Source organism: Sus scrofa, chromosome 10 (genome assembly GCF_000003025.6).
Source record: "Sus scrofa isolate TJ Tabasco breed Duroc chromosome 10, Sscrofa11.1, whole genome shotgun sequence".
In the NCBI taxonomy this organism is placed as follows: domain Eukaryota; kingdom Metazoa; phylum Chordata; class Mammalia; order Artiodactyla; family Suidae; genus Sus; species Sus scrofa.
The window spans coordinates 31,312,698-31,329,633 of NC_010452.4; the positions used below are offsets into that span (position 1 = coordinate 31,312,698).

The 16,936-nt window shown below is 40.1% G+C and overlaps 1 protein-coding gene across 2 annotated transcripts in view; it reads left to right on the forward strand.

The window, feature by feature from the left end:
- UBQLN1 (ubiquilin 1) overlaps nt 1-4,824 on the forward strand; it is a 41,606-nt gene extending 36,782 nt beyond the window's left edge. The window contains exons 10-12 of one of the 2 annotated variants that reach the window (XM_021064658.1): nt 804-919; nt 1,183-1,351; nt 2,827-4,824. In XM_021064658.1, the coding sequence (XP_020920317.1) occupies nt 804-919; nt 1,183-1,351; nt 2,827-2,979 (438 nt within the window). In that variant the 3' untranslated portion in view covers nt 2,980-4,824. The remainder of the gene's footprint in view (nt 1-803; nt 920-1,182; nt 1,352-2,826) is intronic. The other variant, XM_021064659.1, reaches the window with a different exon arrangement.

The window sequence follows — 16,936 nt, forward strand, 5'->3', positions numbered from 1 at the left end:
CAAATTAATAGAATGCCAGTTTTCTAGGGGGTAGCACTCATTCCTCAAACTCGGAATTAGCAAGATTTAAATTGTTGTTGTCATATAAGGAAGGTTTTATTTAAAAAAGTACTTGAGATTGCCATGGTATTTTATTATTTAAAAAGATAAAAGAGAAGTCAGTCTTGGCATTTTGAAACTGGTAGTTCTAAGGAGGGCTTTTAAATATTATGCCAATGATCCTCAGGCCTGTAAACCATTATCCAAGGTTAGTTAGTGTCCTTGATCTATTGTAATGATGTAAGCCTGTCCTTTTTGGTTAGTCAAGTGGTGTGTATTTGGAAGTAGAAGCTGAACCCAGGACACATGCATTAACTTCAAATTTGGAACTATTGTTTTAGCGTGTATCTTACTGGTAAAACTGTTACATCAATAACAGATAACTCTTGGTCAGGAGGAATACGTGGTTTTCACCATATCATCATGTTATATAAATTGTGCATTTGGAAGTTGTCTCTTAGAAACAGTACTTTTATCTGTTGGAAAGGGGAAGAGTTGTGGCTTCCAGAGGAGCTCCTGATAGTCTTTCATTATGAAAAATGGCTTTCGTGATGGACTTGGGAGGAGGTCAGGTAACAATATGCACACTAGGTTACTATCAAAGAGGAGGTGCTTATGTTTATTTTGGGAAGAAATGAGGAATTAACTAGTGTTTAGGAGTAAGGTTTTAGATTTTCTCCAGAAGCATAGCAAAGAAAACATTTAAAATTTTACCTTTACTGGTTTTAATTCCTTCACTACCACAGTTTTTCTTTCTTCCTTAGATGCAGAATCCTGATACATTATCAGCAATGTCAAACCCTAGAGCGATGCAAGCCTTGTTGCAGATTCAGCAGGGTTTACAGACTTTAGCAACGGAAGCCCCCGGCCTCATCCCAGGGTAGGCTTCTTTGGGGAAGACTGTGAAAGTGCACAGTGGTTACTTTCTCTGAGAATTTCAGGCTTAATATTATTCTTCCCCCTTTTTTGGTGGAAATTGCTTTTAAAAGTTTTGAAAGTTAAAAACACTTATTTTAAGAAGATAACTTAGCTAATGTTCTTGTTAAAATGTAACTGATTTGCTGTCACCTGGCCTGGTCTGGCCTCTTGTTTTGCAGGAGTTTAGGTTTATTACCAGTTATTACCAGTTTGCCCTTTTTCTAGGTTTACTCCTGGCCTGGGGGCACTAGGAAGCACCGGAAGCTCTTCAGGAACCAATGGCTCTAATTCTGCACCTAGTGAAAACCCAAGTCCCACAGCAGGAACCACTGAACCTGGACACCAGCAGTTTATCCAGCAAATGCTGCAGGCTCTTGCTGGAGTGAATCCTCAGGTAATGATTTTTAATGTTAGAAATTTGGAAATTTCAAAAAAATAAATACATTAAAAAGAAAAAGTGGCTGTGCCTTTAGGTTTAGTCTATAGTAGAAAGCACATTCTTAAGGATATTGATTCTAAAAAACAGGCATTACGAAAGTTGTTAACTTTGGTACTGTATTAGACACTAAAGGAAATGTTGTAGTTGTAGGGAAGAAAGAAGTGATTTGCCTTAATTTTTGGAAGTTGCCTTTAAAAATGCATTCTTTTCTGGAGTCCCTGTTTGGAAATTATTTGAAATAGGTTATATTTTATAAATACAAGTTTGTCAGAAAAGAACAGAAACTTCATTGTCCCAGATACCTCTTGAACAATTATATTCTGTCTAGTCATTGTACTTTGAGTTTTAAAAAGTCCTAACTGCCTCACCCACCCACGAGTGCCTCCTGTGGTAACTTGTATCACTTTTATACACCTCACAAATGGCTGAAAAAGGTGAACTAATGATGTTCTTACATCTGGAAACATTTATTTACTAAGAATATGCCATTATACAGATGGTTGCTAGTTCATACTTACTACAGTAGCTTGTCCTTAAACTTCTGTGGGGCGAAACACAATAAACAGGTCAGAGTTTTATCTTATGTAAGTATTTGTATTCCCAATATAGAGCATAACTTGCTCAGTAAATATTCTTGGAATAAATTTAAAAAAACGATGTCATGTATTAGACAAAGTAGTTATCTAAGGTGAGCAATCTACAGACCTCACTATTATCAGGTTGCCCAAAATTGGTGATTTATGTATTTTTTTTTTTCTTAACATCATTTCTGAAAAAGATGCAATTGAACAGTCAGAGTATAATCTGTGCATCTGAAATAGGAACTCTTTTCTGAACACTTAACTAGCCAATAGAGAAATCTATATTCTGAGTCACATTAAAACTTAGAATTTTATACATCAAGACACTGGCTTTTGTAATTACCCAGTTGGTCACTAGCTACAAAAGAAATAATCTAATGCTAAACTACTTGCATACCTCTTTTTTTTTTTTTTTTTTTTTTTTTGGCCTCGCCTGTGGCATACAGAAGTTCGTGGGCCAGGGATTGAACTGGCTCCACAGCAGTGACAACACCAGATCCTTAACCTACTGCACCACAATTTTGCATGCCTTTAAACATACTTGTTAAAGTTTTCCTGAATGTTCTATGAGCTTCTTAAGTGAATCTAAAATAATGGTTGACGTTTATTAAGCTTTTTTTAAAAGCAGAGTTATGTGTTCTATTTGACATAATTGTTTAGGTATAGACTGTTTAAAGTGATAACTGGATTTTAAATACGTCGAAGGTTTCAAAAGAGAGGCCAGTGCTTTTATAGCTCAGTAGACTAGGATATGTTATTTTGAAAAGCAGTTTAAAAATTTAAAAGATTATTTTGGTGTGACATGGACCGATTTTCCTTAAGAGTTTTGGTTTGTTTTTTTCTTAACAGCTACAGAATCCAGAAGTCAGATTTCAACAGCAACTGGAACAGCTCAGTGCAATGGGATTTTTGAACCGTGAAGCAAATTTGCAAGCGCTAATAGCAACAGGAGGTGATATCAATGCGGCTATTGAAAGGTTACTGGGCTCACAGCCGTCATAGCAGCCTTTCTGTATCTTGAAAAAATGTAATTTATTTTTGATAACGGCTCTTAAATCTTTAAAATACCCGCTTTATTTCATTTTGACTCTTGGAATTCTGTGCTGTTATAAACAAACCCAATATGATGCATTTTAAGGTGGAGTGCAGTAAGATGTGTGGGTTTCTCTGTGTTTTTTTTGTTTGTTTGTTTTTTTCTGTTTTCCTGGAACAGTGGGAATCAATGCTTTTTCATTTAAGGCTACTGCATGCATCAAACACTTCTGCATTGTAATTTTTAAAAAATATATCACCTTTTATAGTTGGGTGAACAGAATTTTTGTCCAGCATCTGTCCAGTTTATTTGCTTTTTAAACATTAGCCTATGGTAGTAATTTATGTAGAATAAAAGCATTAAAAAGAAGCAAATCATTTGCGCTCTATAATTTGTGGTACAATATCGCTTATTGTGACTTTGGCATGTATTTTTGCAAACAAAAATGCTGTAAGATTTATACCACTGACAGTTTTTGCTTTATTTGTATACAGTATATGTATGCACATTTGGAACTGCATTTCTAGAAACATACTGCAGTAGATTATCTGAGCAGAACATCTGCAACTGAAAAAGTATAGATAAGGAAATAACTTTAAAGCTGAGTATTTCCTAATTGTGTAAGATCTTACAGCATCTTTGATAAACATCTTTCAGCAAAAGTACACATTAGGTTTGTTGAAAATATAGTAGAAAAGCTGATTCTGGTTATCTCTTTAAGGACGTTTAATTGTATAGACATCATAATGTAACATTGTCGCAACATTCACAGATTGTAAATTATCTTAATCTTTGTGCAGACTGAAGGAGCACTTAGTATAACCCAAAAGTGCATTCGCCTAGGACTTTTCAGCTTTTCCCATAGGTAGTTTAACAGGCATTACAATTTGTAATTGAAATGTTGCTTTCACTGAAAGTGTCTTGATGTTTCATTTATTTTTAATCGCCATATAAAAATAGAACTATCTTTTGGGTTTATCATTTTTCTCATGCACAGGCAATACATGAATTTAAAATGATTTGTGAGCCACTTGTTTCTGAAGTGTTTTGGTAGTTCTATTAAGAAATAGTTAAATATTGTGCTTTTCAGAGCCTGAGAGAAGGGGAATTTGGGGGGTGGGGAGGGGATCTATCCTGGATTGGGCCAGCCTAAATAATACTGGCAACCAAGATTCTGTTAGGATTTCTGTGCATATAGTGTAGTAAAGAAGTATCATTCAAGGGTGAAAACAGAGCCGTTTTAACAATGTTGAGTACATTTGGCTGTTCTACAGCTTTTTCCTTCCTTCCCCAAAGAAGTCGTTTGCCTAACTCTCAAACTGTTGGGGTGGTACATTCCTTTAGGACCAATTAAAACATAACTTTTGGGTCAGTAATATATTTGGCTGACTCTGATGCAGTATTCTCTTAGGTCATTATATTCTCTCATGTACAGTTACAGGAAATTAAAATGTTAAAGTAACCTAAAATGAATTCAGACCAGTAAAATCAAGGGAAATAAAGTTGAATTCCATTACTTCTGTAAGTTGCTTGCTATTAAAAAAAAGTAAAGAGGCCAGGTTGCCCACCGTTTTGTGCACTGTTGTGACACTTTCCCCAGGAAGAAAACCATGTACAAAGGTCGAGGTGGAGGCATGACGAAGAGGAAGTTGTTAAGGATGGTATTCATGTGTCTCTGTGCTCTCTTGCCTTATGCCTCAGTACGGTTGAAAAACTTGTGTACTGGCCAATGGTGGTATACAGTATGGGATAGTGTCATAACCAATTTGACAATTTATTAATCACAAAATAACAATAAATCTCTAGCTTTTACACTTGTTTGTCTTGCTTTTTTTGTAGAAAGAAAAAGATGTCTTGCTCAAACTGTCTTTTAAAGACTATTGAAGTTGATTTACCTTAGACTTTATCACACTTGAGATTATTTTTTGTTAATTTTTTTTTGTTTGCAATTGAAATATGTGCATGTATACCATATAGTGTGTTAAAAAGAGCCAACAGAGAAGTTAGGTGGCCTGGGCTTTGTTCACTCCTTTTGGTATGTGATTAGTTAATTCGCCTTTTGAATCAGGGCATTAGGATTTCTTCACTGTGGAAAGTGGTGGTGAGGCCTGTATACAACACTCACTAAAGGGTCTCCTGAGTACCTTTTAATTGTTGTACTGGTGTGATTTTGTTTTTTTGTTTTTGTTTGTAGTATGTTCATCTTAGATCTGAATTATCTTTTTAAGGAGTTCAAACTCTGTACAATTCTTAAAAGCACAAAAAAGAATCTTGAAATACTGTAAATTGTTCTCATGTTAGTTTATTACAAAATGAATAGAGAATAGACTGGTGGAAATAACATTTCTAGATTTTATTTCCCAAGTGAAGTATTTGTGGTTCTAAACAAAGTTAGCAAATTAGATAAATGATAGTTGGCCTCTGTGTATTCAGAATTGGAGTTTCAGGCCTAAATTTAGTAATGAAAGGGGAGACGTTATTACTCTATTAATTTTATAGGCAAGTTACAACAGAATTGAAGAGGTAAGAATGTCACTAACATTAGTGATGAAAGTGAAGCTAAGGCACGTCTTTGTGCAAAACAAAGAGTTACGTGGTTTAGGTGGGGAAGTACTGTATACTGTCCTCCTTCTCTTAGAGGTTAACTTTAAACAGGTTGATTAAGTCAGCAAGAAGTCCTGCATTAAAGAAACCTGTTTAATTCAACCTTGTCCTATCCTCTACCATCCTTTTAACCATTCCTCAAGGTAACAGTATATCCAGTGAACAAACAGGCTTGGGAAGACTATACTTGGCAAATCTGTGCTTCTCTAGTGTGGCATGCGGTATTCTCCCTTCTGGAATTTCATCCATCTTCTTTGGCTTATGTAAAGCTTGTTGGTTCTTCTGGGATTCATTTTAGAGCCCTCCTAAACTTTGCTAACCAGTTGATGTACTCTGAACTGTCAACTGTTGCATTCTGTCCCTCTCATTCACTTACAGTTTGGGGATTTTTGTTTCGGAATTTCTGGGCAGCTACTTAAGTAATATTAAGTGTTTTTCCTTGACTTCTTTGTATCTTTCCTCTAGTCAACAATAGGGAACTGTTGCCCAAGAAAGTGAACATCTATTTGAACATCTGTTGAGTCACAGGTTCTTTTGTAGTTGCTCATAGTATAGCAGTAAATAAAATGAAGTTCTGTCCATATGGGGTCTACATAGTAGGATGCAGGGAGACCGTGAAAACATACACATATAGCCTGTTAGGTAGTGACAAGGCCTTTGCTGAAAAATTAAGCAGAGTGTGGAGACTATTTCAGGAAGAAGGTATTTTATTTTATTTGTTTTTATTTTTTATTTTTGCTTTTTAAGGCCGCACTGTTGGCATATGGAGGGTCCCAGGCTAGAGGTCCAGTTGAAGCTGTAGTGCCAGCCTATGCCACAGCCACAGCAATGTCAGATTCGAGCCATGTCTGTGACCTACACCACAGCTCATGGCAATGCCGGATCCTTAACCTACTGAGCAAGGCCAGGGATTGAACCCGCATCCCTACGGTTCCTAGTCGGATTGTTTCCACTGTGCCACAAGGGAAACTCTAGGAAAAAGGTATTATTTATATAGGGTAGTCAGAGATGGCCTCATTGAGAAGATGGCATTAAATAGAGACCTGAAGAATATCTGGGAGGGTGAAGAGCTTTTCAGGAAGAGGGACAAGTAATGACAATGTGCTGTGCTGTGAATGTTCTGAGTGTGTTTGTAGAACCGAAAGTTCGTTGTGACTGGGCAAGGTGAGCTAGGGAGAAAGTGGTGTAGGGACTACGACTAGAGAGATGGGAACAGGGAAGTGGTTCAGGAATTTGATGGGGGGGTGCTTAATAGCCAGTTTTTATGCCCTGTGCTCAGAGTTTCTGATTTACTAGTTTAGGGGTGTGGGAGGAGAATTTGCATTTCTAATAAGTTCCCAAGTGAGAACCATTGGACTAGGGGGACCAGGGTGGAAGCAGAGAGACTCTTAGGAGGTAATGATCTCAATGAGAGATAATGCCAGCTTGGGCTGCATTGGTAGCAGTGGAGGTGGTAAAAAGCGGTTAGATTTGGGGTATGTTCTGAAGGCAGAGTCAGTAGGTTTTACTGATGGGTAAAAGTGTGAGGTTGGAGTTCCCATCGTGGCTCAGCAGTAACGAACTTGACCAGTATCCCTGAGGACACTGGTTTGATCCTTGGCTCATTCAGTGGGTTGGGGATCCTGCATTGCTGTGGCTGTGGTGTAGGCTGGCAGCTGCAGCTCTAATTCAACACCTAGCCTGGAAACTTCCATATGCCAGAGGTGCAGGCCCCCCCCCCCAAAAAAAGAGACAAAAACAAGACAAAATGAAAAAAAAGTGTGAGGTTAAGAACAAGAGAGATGTCAAACAATGTGTAAATGAGAAATCTAGTTTTGATGTATTAAGTGAGATGCACATGATATATAATTGGAGATAATGAGAAGGCAATTGGAGGAGAGATTCAGGCTCCAGACAAGTTACACAGCTATTGGTGTATATAGATAGTATTTCAAGCCAAGGAACTAGATAAGTGGTTTTCAGTCAGTAGTAACTTTGCCCCCCAGGGGGCTTTGGCAATGTCTGGAGACGCCTTTTTGCCAAAATGATTGAGGATACTCTTGGCATCTACTTAATATAAAGGCCAAGGATACTGCTGAACATTCTGTGATACGTAGAGCAGGCTCCCATGACAAAGCTTTATCTCAACCTAGTGCCAAGGTTGAGAAATCCTGACCAGAGAAATTTTAGACAGTGTTGGATAAAGACACTTTGGGAAGGTTGAGCCCTAGTTCAACACTAACTTTCTTTGCAGAGAGATGAGAGGAAACCAGCAAAGGACATGGACAGGTAGAGTGAAAGCCAGTGTAGAAATAGAAACTTCACAAGGAGAAAGATGGTAAATGAACTCTGTTAAATGCTGTTGCTTCAAGTATTCATCACAGATCAAATATTAACCTATGGATTTACTGAAGGGAAGGACCTTTATGACAATAATGGGGTTTTAAAGGGTGATAAGGTTAAAATTCTCATTAGAGTGAACCTAGACAATACCAGGTTGCCCAAAGAGAATCGGAGAAAGGGGGGCAGTAGCTGTGGCAGTGTAGAGGAAGTTTTTGCCTTTTGTGTTCTTTGAAGATGGGAAATACTTGAGCGTGTTGTTTGTGTGTGGCAGGAGGACTTGCTTTAGGGGGAGAGTCTGGGGTAATTGTTTTCTACCAAAAACTACAAAGAGAAAGACATTTTACCACCTTTGATCTACAGAATAGGTTTGATAGATCTAGATAAGCAGGCAAATTTTGTTACATGAGCTAAAGTGTGAGGGAGAGGGTTTCTTTGTCTTTCCAGGCATCGTTTTCCTCACCTCGATCCCTAGCTGCCTTTCCTCGTCAGTAGGAGTGATAGATACCTTCCCAGCCCATCGGAACTACTTTTTTTGTGGTCAGCCCTTTTGGAAATGGAGGAAAAGCACCCCCTCCCAACATCTTTGCTTTGGTCAGATTGAATAGAATAAGACTGAGATTTTTTTTCCAGATAGTGACAAAACACATCCGCACTTTATAATTCCAGTTTATACATGTTAACATTTGTGCCTTAAGACTCCCTAATTGTAATGTAACCTGTTCTAGATCTACAACCCAATCTGTCTTGCTTACTACACTTTAGGCTTAGAACAGAACTAGGCATATATGGGAGCTCCCTGTATAGATTGCCTCGGAAGACCACACCTAATACGGGGCCTAATTCTTTAATGGCCTATGTATGTAGTTGTCACTGTATGTTCAAGCTAGATTTTTTAAAAAACCTATTTAGACTCATTCTCCACCCCTTATAATTTTTAGGGAGGGAAGGGAATTTCTGCTGTTTGTGGTTATCTCATGCTTTTAACAAGCTACCTCACAGCTTAGGGGCTGAGAACAAGAATTGGCCATTAATTTTATTCATGAATGAGCAGTTTGGCAAGGATTGCTGAGTACTGCTGGAGCAACTTGGCTGGGTCTGGAGAATTTCGAGAGGGCTTATTCACATAGCCATTTAACTAATACATGACTTTCATCCGGGAGTGCAGTTGGAGTCTCAGTTCCTCTCCGCATGTACTTTTCTATGGGGCTGCTTGTGCTTCCCCACAAGATGGTAGATGGTTTTAAAGAGCAAGTATTTTAAGAAAAATAAAAGCTGTCAGTTTTTTAAGATGTGGCCTCCACACTGGCCCAGTGTCATTTCTCCTGTATTCTAATGGTCTAGCAGTCTTGCCCAGATTTAAGGGTCCTAGGCCCAACTGCTTGATGGGTAGAATGTCACAGAATTGGTGATCATCAGTCACACAGTCTGATCCCAGGAGGGGGGAAAAAATATCGGAGAAGCTCATTTCTGTTCTTCTTTTTCAAGGGGAAAGTAATGACTGTACTCCTTATTGAATATTGTAGAAGGAACAGTACTACAAACTGATCCCCTTTTCTTTGGCAGTCTGTCCACACGAAGCATACATTCTAGTTTTTGTAGTACAGGCATACCTCAGAGATAGTATGGATTCAGCTCCAGAGCACCTTAATAAACCTAATATCACAAGAAAGCAAGTCACATGAAGTTTTTGGTTTTCCAATGCATATATAAGTTATACTTACACTATAATGTAGTCTATTAAGTGTGCAGTAGTATTTTGTCTTAAACAATGTATATACCTTAATTAAAATACTTCATTGCTAAAATATGCTAACTGTCATCTGCACCTTCAATGAATTGTAATCTTTTTCCTGATAGAGGGTCCTGCCTCGATGTTTGTGTCTGCTGACTGATTAGGGTAGTGGTTGCTGTCAAAGTTTCTTAAAATAAGACAACAATGAAGTTTGCCACACTGATTGACTCTTCCTTCCACAAATGATTTCTCTGTAGCAGGCACGTCTTTCAAAATTGGAATCAGACCTCTCAAACCCTGCCACTGCTTTCTCAACTAAGTTTATGTGATATTCTAAACCCGTTGTTGTCACTTCTCCAGTCTTCACAGCTTCTTCACCAGGACTACATAGATTTCATCTTAAACCACTTTTTTTTTGCTCATCCATAAAAAGCAGCTACTTAATTCATTTAAGTTTTATCAGGAGATTGCAGCAGTTCAGTCACATCTTCAGGCTTGGCTTCTAATTTTAGTTCTTTTGCTATTTCCCGCCACATTTGCATTTATCATAATAGCATCAAAGACCGTTAATGACAGATCATCATAACAAATACTGTAATGCTGAAAATATTTGAAAAATGTGAAGAGTTAAGTAAATGTGATTCAGAGACACGAAGTGAATGCTGTCGGAAAAATGGCTCTGAAAGACTTTCTCAACCCAGGGTTGCTACAGATCTACAGTTTGTTTAAAAAAAAAAAAAAAGTAGGGTTTTTTTTTTGGGGGGGTGGGGTGGGCACTACACCCACAGCATGTGGAAGTTCCTGGGCCAAGGATTGAAGCCAAGCTGCAGATGTGACCTATGCCACACCTGTGGCAACACCAGATCCTTAACCCACTGTGCTGGACTGGGAATCGAACCCATGCCTCGGCAACAACCTGAGCTGCTACTGAGACAATGCCAGATCCTTAACCCACTGTGCCACAGTGGGGACTCCATAAATGTAGTATTTTTGAAGCATAATGAGATGTGCCTTTATGTGACCTTTTGTGTCAGGCTTCTTAGCATGTTTCCAAGGATCATTTATGTTGGAGCATTTTTTTCATCATTCAGCACTTTTTCCCCTTTCATGACTGAGACTGAGTAATAATTACCACATTTTCTTCATTTCATTGGTTGATGGACACTTACATCCTTTAGATATTGTGAATAATGCTGCCGTAACATTAGTGTATAAGAATTAGAGTTACTGTTTTTAATTCATTTGGATTCATACCTAGAGTGGAATTGTTGGGTCATAAGGTAATTTTTTTTTTAAGGGGCTTGTGGCATATGGAAGTTCTCAGGCTAGGGGTTGAATCGGAGCTGCAGCTGCTGGCCTACACCACAGCTAAAGGCAATGCCAGATCCTTAACCTGCTGAGCTAGGCCAGGGATTGAATCCACGTCCTCGTGGATGTTAGTTGGGTTCATAACCTACTGAGCCATTAACGGGAACTCCTAGTAAATCTATTTTTAACTTTTGGAGGAAGTGCTTATTTTCCACACCAGTTGCACTGTTTTACATTCCCATCGGCAATGTATGGGTTCCAATTTTCTCTACATCCTTGGCAACACTCCTTATCTTCTGTTTTAAATTATAGCCATCCGGAGTTCCCATCATGGCTCACTGATTAACGAATCTTGACTAGGAGCCATGAGGTTGTGGGTTCGATTCCTGGCTTTGCTCAGAGGGTTAAGGATCTGGTGTTGCCATGAGCTGTGGTGTAGGTTGCAGACCTGGCTTGGATCATGAGTTGCTGTGGCTGTGGTGTAGGCTGGTGTCTACAGCTCCAATTAGACCTCTAGCCTGGGAACCTCCATATGCCGTGGGTGTGGCCCTAGGAAAGGCAAAAAGACACACACAAAAAAATTACAGCCATCCTACCAGGTATTAGATGGTTAGTCAGCATGGTTTAGATTTGCATTTCCCTAATGACTTGGTGATGAGTGTGTTTTCTTGGCTGTTTGTATGTCTTTGGAGAAATTTCAAGTCCCTTGCCTTTTGAAAATTTTTGTTGTTGAATTGTAGGAGTTCTTTATACGTTCTGGACATAAAACCCTTTCAGTTACAGGTTATTTTTTCACTTTGTTGATAGTGCTCTTTGCACAAAAGTTTTAAATTTTGATGCTGTCAAATATGTCTTTTTTTCTGATGTCACTCGTGGTTTTGGTGCCATATATAACAATTCACTGCCAAATCCAGGGTCATGAAAGTTTTTTGCCTCATGTTCAAGATTTTTATGAATTTAGGTCTGTGGGTCATTGATGCATTTGAATTTCTTCTATGATTCTGGATTTCCAAAGAGAAGACAGGAGTGTGTTTTACCTATTTCCATCCCTCTCTTTTGAGAAAAAAAAGGGGGAGTGGGTAGACAGGAGTTCCCATTGTGGCTCGAGGGTTAAGAAGCTGGCTAGTCTCCATGAAGATGCGGGTTCAATCCCAGGCCTCGCTCAATGGGTTACAGATCTAGCGTTGCTGCTAGCTGTGGTGTAGGTTGCTCAGATCTGGTGTGGCTGTGGCTGTGATGTAGGCCAGCAGCTGCAGCTCCAATTCAACCCCTAGCCTGGGAACTTCCATATGCTGCTGTTATGGCCTTAAAGAGAAAAAAAAGGGGCAGGGGGACAAATTAAATGCCTCAGACATGATAGCCAGATGATAAAATGTAAATCCAAGTCAACTAAAAAGGTTAAACAAACAAAAAAAAAGCTCAGGCTAAGTAAAATTGTTTTATCTGTAAGGCTCAGGCATAACTTTGTGGTTTTTTTTTTTTTTTTTGGTCTTTTAGGGCTACAACCTTGGCATATGGAAGTTCCCAGACCAGGGGTCGAATCAGAGCTGTAGCCGCCAGTCCACTCCATAGCCACAGCAATGTGGGATTTTAGCCACGTCTTCGACCTATACCACAGCTCACAGCAACGCCAGCTCCTTCAACCCAGGGATCAAACCCACATCCTCATGGACACTAGTTGGGTTTGTTACCACTGAGCTTACAACAGCAACTCCTAGTCATAATTTTTTAAAGCTTCTGAAATGATTGTAAGGCAAGGAAATAAGAATTTACTAGTAATTTAAATCAGTGCTTCTTAATTTTATTGTGCATACAAATCATCTGGCATCTTGTTACAGAGCATATTCTGATTGAAAAATTAACTCTGAATTGGATCTAAGACAGAAAAACTCATAGAAGCTAAATGAAAAACACAGGGTCAATCTTTATGACCTCATTGCAGGCAATAGTTTCTTAGGTATGGCACCAAAATACAAGCAACCAATGAAGAGTAAGTTGGACGTCATCAAACTTAAAAAATTTTGTACTTTGTTTGATCAAGTGAAACAACCCATAGAATGGGTGAAAATATTTGCAGATTGTGTATCTGATGAGAATCCAGATATATCTGATACGAGTGCAGGTTATATAAAGAACTCAACAATGAAAAGAGTCACATTAAAAGATGGACAGAGGGGAGTTCCCGTCGTGGCGCAGTGGTTAACGAATCCGACTAGGAACCATGAGGTAGAGGGTTCGGTCCCTGGCCTTGCTCAGTGGGTTAACGATCCGGCGTTGCCGTGAGCTGTGGTGTAGGTTGCAGACGAGGCTCAGATCCCGCGTTGCTGTGGCTCTGGCGTAGGCCGGTGGCTACAGCTCCGATTCAGCCCCTAGCCTGGGAACCTCCATATGCCGCGGGAGCGGCCCAAGAAATAGCAACAACAACAACAACAACAACAAAAAGACAAAAAGACAAAAAAAAAAAAAAAAAAAAAAGATGGACAGAGGATTAGAGTAGCCATTTCTCCAAAGATAAGGAGATAGCCAATAAACACATGAAAAGATTAGGGAAATGCAAGTTGAAACCTAAATGAGATGCCACCTCATATCCCACTAAGATGGCTACAATCACAAAGAGAAAATAACGACCAGGATTCCTGGTGACCATGTAAATTGGTACAGCTACTTGGAAAATAGTTCAGTTTCTTAAAAGGATAAACTGTGGAGTTAGCGTTTGACCCAGATATCTATGAAATTATGAATGGGTAAATAAAAGGTGTATCTGCGCATTGGGAATACTATTTAGCAATAGAATGGAATGAAGTACTGGTACATGCTGAGTGAGGGACAGGCATTTCTGCAGAGGCCCTGGGTGTTCCCTGCATGAAGGCGTTTCTAGGTGGGAGGAAAGAACATCTCAAGATTTTCCAGCTCCACATACCCCGATTACTAGAGCCCTACTTCGAGAAGGGGAGGTGGTGTGTGTCCTGAGAGATTAATCCACTAGCTGCCTTTGTTCAACCCTCTGACCTCAGGGTATAACCAACTACTGCAACCTGGCCCTTATCTAAGGTGGAAAGCCTCCCAAATTCTCATTTCTTGAGAAGGGAAGTTCAAGTTAAATCCTCTGAGCTCTGCTTAATGTAAAGATAAATGTTGTGTTTTCAGCTGCTTGCAATGTAGGCCTAAAAAGCCTTAATGACAAGGATCTCTGATGAAAGAAAAGCCGTCCGTGTCTTCCTGGAGCTGGCCTAGTACAAAAAGGTAGGCCTCTCTTTTCTGCTAGAAACATGACAGTATCACAGAATACCTAAAAGACTGCTCTCTGATCATGGTCAAGACAAAAGACCATTTTGTAACTGTGCCTGAACACAGAGAGCAACATCGTCCTCATAAAAATGACTACATATCTATTTCCCTGTCCTGGCTAATGTACTTCTTCAAGAATGATGATGAGTTTAGCCTCACTTGATGCCTCTTAGCTTCTTAAGATAGCCAGTCATCCCTCACTTCCTCACCACTTCCATTTAGAGAGAACCCTGCTTCCTTGAACCTTCCACTCAAGTCACCTAATGTGTTCAAATTTTTAGTCGCTTGTACTATCTTACAGATTTCCCCTCATGGTCCTGAAGATTGGTGTTCTCCCTCATGCAGTGAGCAGTAAGCCCGGCCCATTTAATTCGAGTATGTTCCTGCATCATCTGGCAATGAGTAGTGGCTGCCCTTTTTAGATAAGGCGTGTATTTGTGCTTCGTCATAGTTCTTACCATTTCCTATTATCTGCCATATCCCACCATTATTGTTTTTGCTAGGCCCTCGAGGCATTCAAGTGTGCAAGTCCTTCCAAAGACTGTCATCATTTGGGGGACATTTTCCCCAGCAATTGGATCCTTAGGTAATGTAGGTATTACTCGATGTTAGGTCTGGTGTCCTCCTGAATGATGGCTCATGATTTTTCAACCTTCATCCACAAGGTGAGATTAAATTTCTGCAGCATCTAAGTTAGGTTGCCGGGGGAGCGGGGTGGTGGGGGGAACACTGGAGGGCATTCAAGACGATCCAGAAATCAGCACCAGGTTATATTTCACACTTGAGATTCTGTAGTTGAATCAACTCCCTGCATTGATGCCCAACACAGCTTGTAAACTGGATGTCTAATCAAATTATACTTCCTTGGTAATTGCTGGGCATTCGCATTGCCCATAGTAGTTAATATTCCAATCTCAATAACTTTAAATATACAGATGTGCTATTCAGTGAAGGAAGAATAAACTTGCATATTACAGTTTCAAAAAAGTCCCTGGGGAGTTTCTGTTGTGGCTCAATGGGTTAAGAACCTGACTAGTATCCATGAAGATAAGAGTTTGATCCCTGGCTCTGCTCAGTGGGTTAAGGATCTGCCATTGCCGTGAGCTGTGGTATAGGTCACAGACATGGCTCAGATACTGTGTTGCTGTGGCTGTGGTGTAAGTCAGCGGCTACAGCTCCAGTTAAACACCTGGTCTGGGAACTTGCATATACCTGGGTGCAGCCCTAAAAAGGCAAGAAAAAAAAAAGTCCCTGGTGGATGGCATCTTTGAAGTCAACCTTTTTTTAAATTTCTCCCTTCTTTCACTCCCATGCACTGAAAGTTTGCTCATGAGAGCAGTCTCTAGTGAGGAACACACAGGCTGTGAGTACTGACCCTCTGAAGGTACTTGGTGACACCCTGTAGCTTACTCAGTGAGTGTATGACAGTGCTGCACCTAGAGCCCAGACTTTCCAGGGCCCTGATTCCAGAGCCTGATGTTCAAGAGGTTACCCCCATCATCCTGGGCTCCAAGGACGTCATCCCAGATGCTGCTTGATTTGATCTGACCAGGGGGTGGAAGGAGACCCTGATAGAGGTTAAGATGGAAGACCTCAAAACTTAGAAGTAGGGGTTCATGAGCTCCCACATAGAAAAGAGGAGAAGTGGGAGTTTTCAACCTCTGGCCTCCTATTCCAGGAGATGACAAATATTACAAGAACTAACATTTGTCAAGCAATTACTGTATGTTGGATTTTGGTCTCAGCACTTTGCATATGTTATCTCAGTTCTCACAACGTTTTGGAGCAGGCAGTGACCCTGTTTTGTAGAAGAGGAAAATATTTAACCTGTGTTAGGGAGTCCTGCCAGTTGGAATGGTAAGTGATATATGCAGGACTGAGGAAATCTATGGCTGGCCACTGCAAACTTTACTTGCCTGTCCCTTCTTCCCAGGTCATAGTGGCTGGGCAGGGGTATGGCCAGGATTGGGTGGGGAACGGCATTCCACAGCGCCTTGACCCAGGGACTTGACTCTTGGTGACTGGAAGGGTTCTCAGGGATAGAGGCTTGTTCTTGCTATGCACCCCAGGGCCACCAGAGGGCAGTACTGGCCCACACCTTAGTTTCCCTGCAGTCATTCTTAGGAAGAATAAAGCCATGGTTCTTAGCCCCACCAGATTTTTTTTTCTTTCTTTCTTTCTTTTTTTTTTTTTTTTTCCAGTCTTTTTAGGGCTGCACCCGTGGCATATGGAAGGTCTCAGGCTAGGGGTCGAATCGGACCTGTAGCTGCCGGCCTATGTCAAAGCCACAGCAATGCAGGATCCAAGCTGAGTCTGCGATGTACACCACAGCTTACAGCGATGCTGGATCCTTAACCCACTGAGCAAGGCCAGAGATCGAACCCACCGTCCTCATGGATGCTAGTCGAGCTCGTTAACCACCGTTTTTTTCTTTTTAAATAACTATTTTCTAATGCCCCTTCACCATCTTGAAATGAAATTGATTCCTCATAAAACTTAAGCAAATAATATACTTTAACTCTGAAAGGAGAAAAAGGAAAGTAACATGTAAGAAACTGATGGGTTTCAATATGATGCTTGGACATGGCTACACTAGATGAATACAGCAGTAGGGCGAGTTTGATGCCTTGCCTGTCAAGTCACTGAGAATGAAAAATTACAAATGCAGGTGG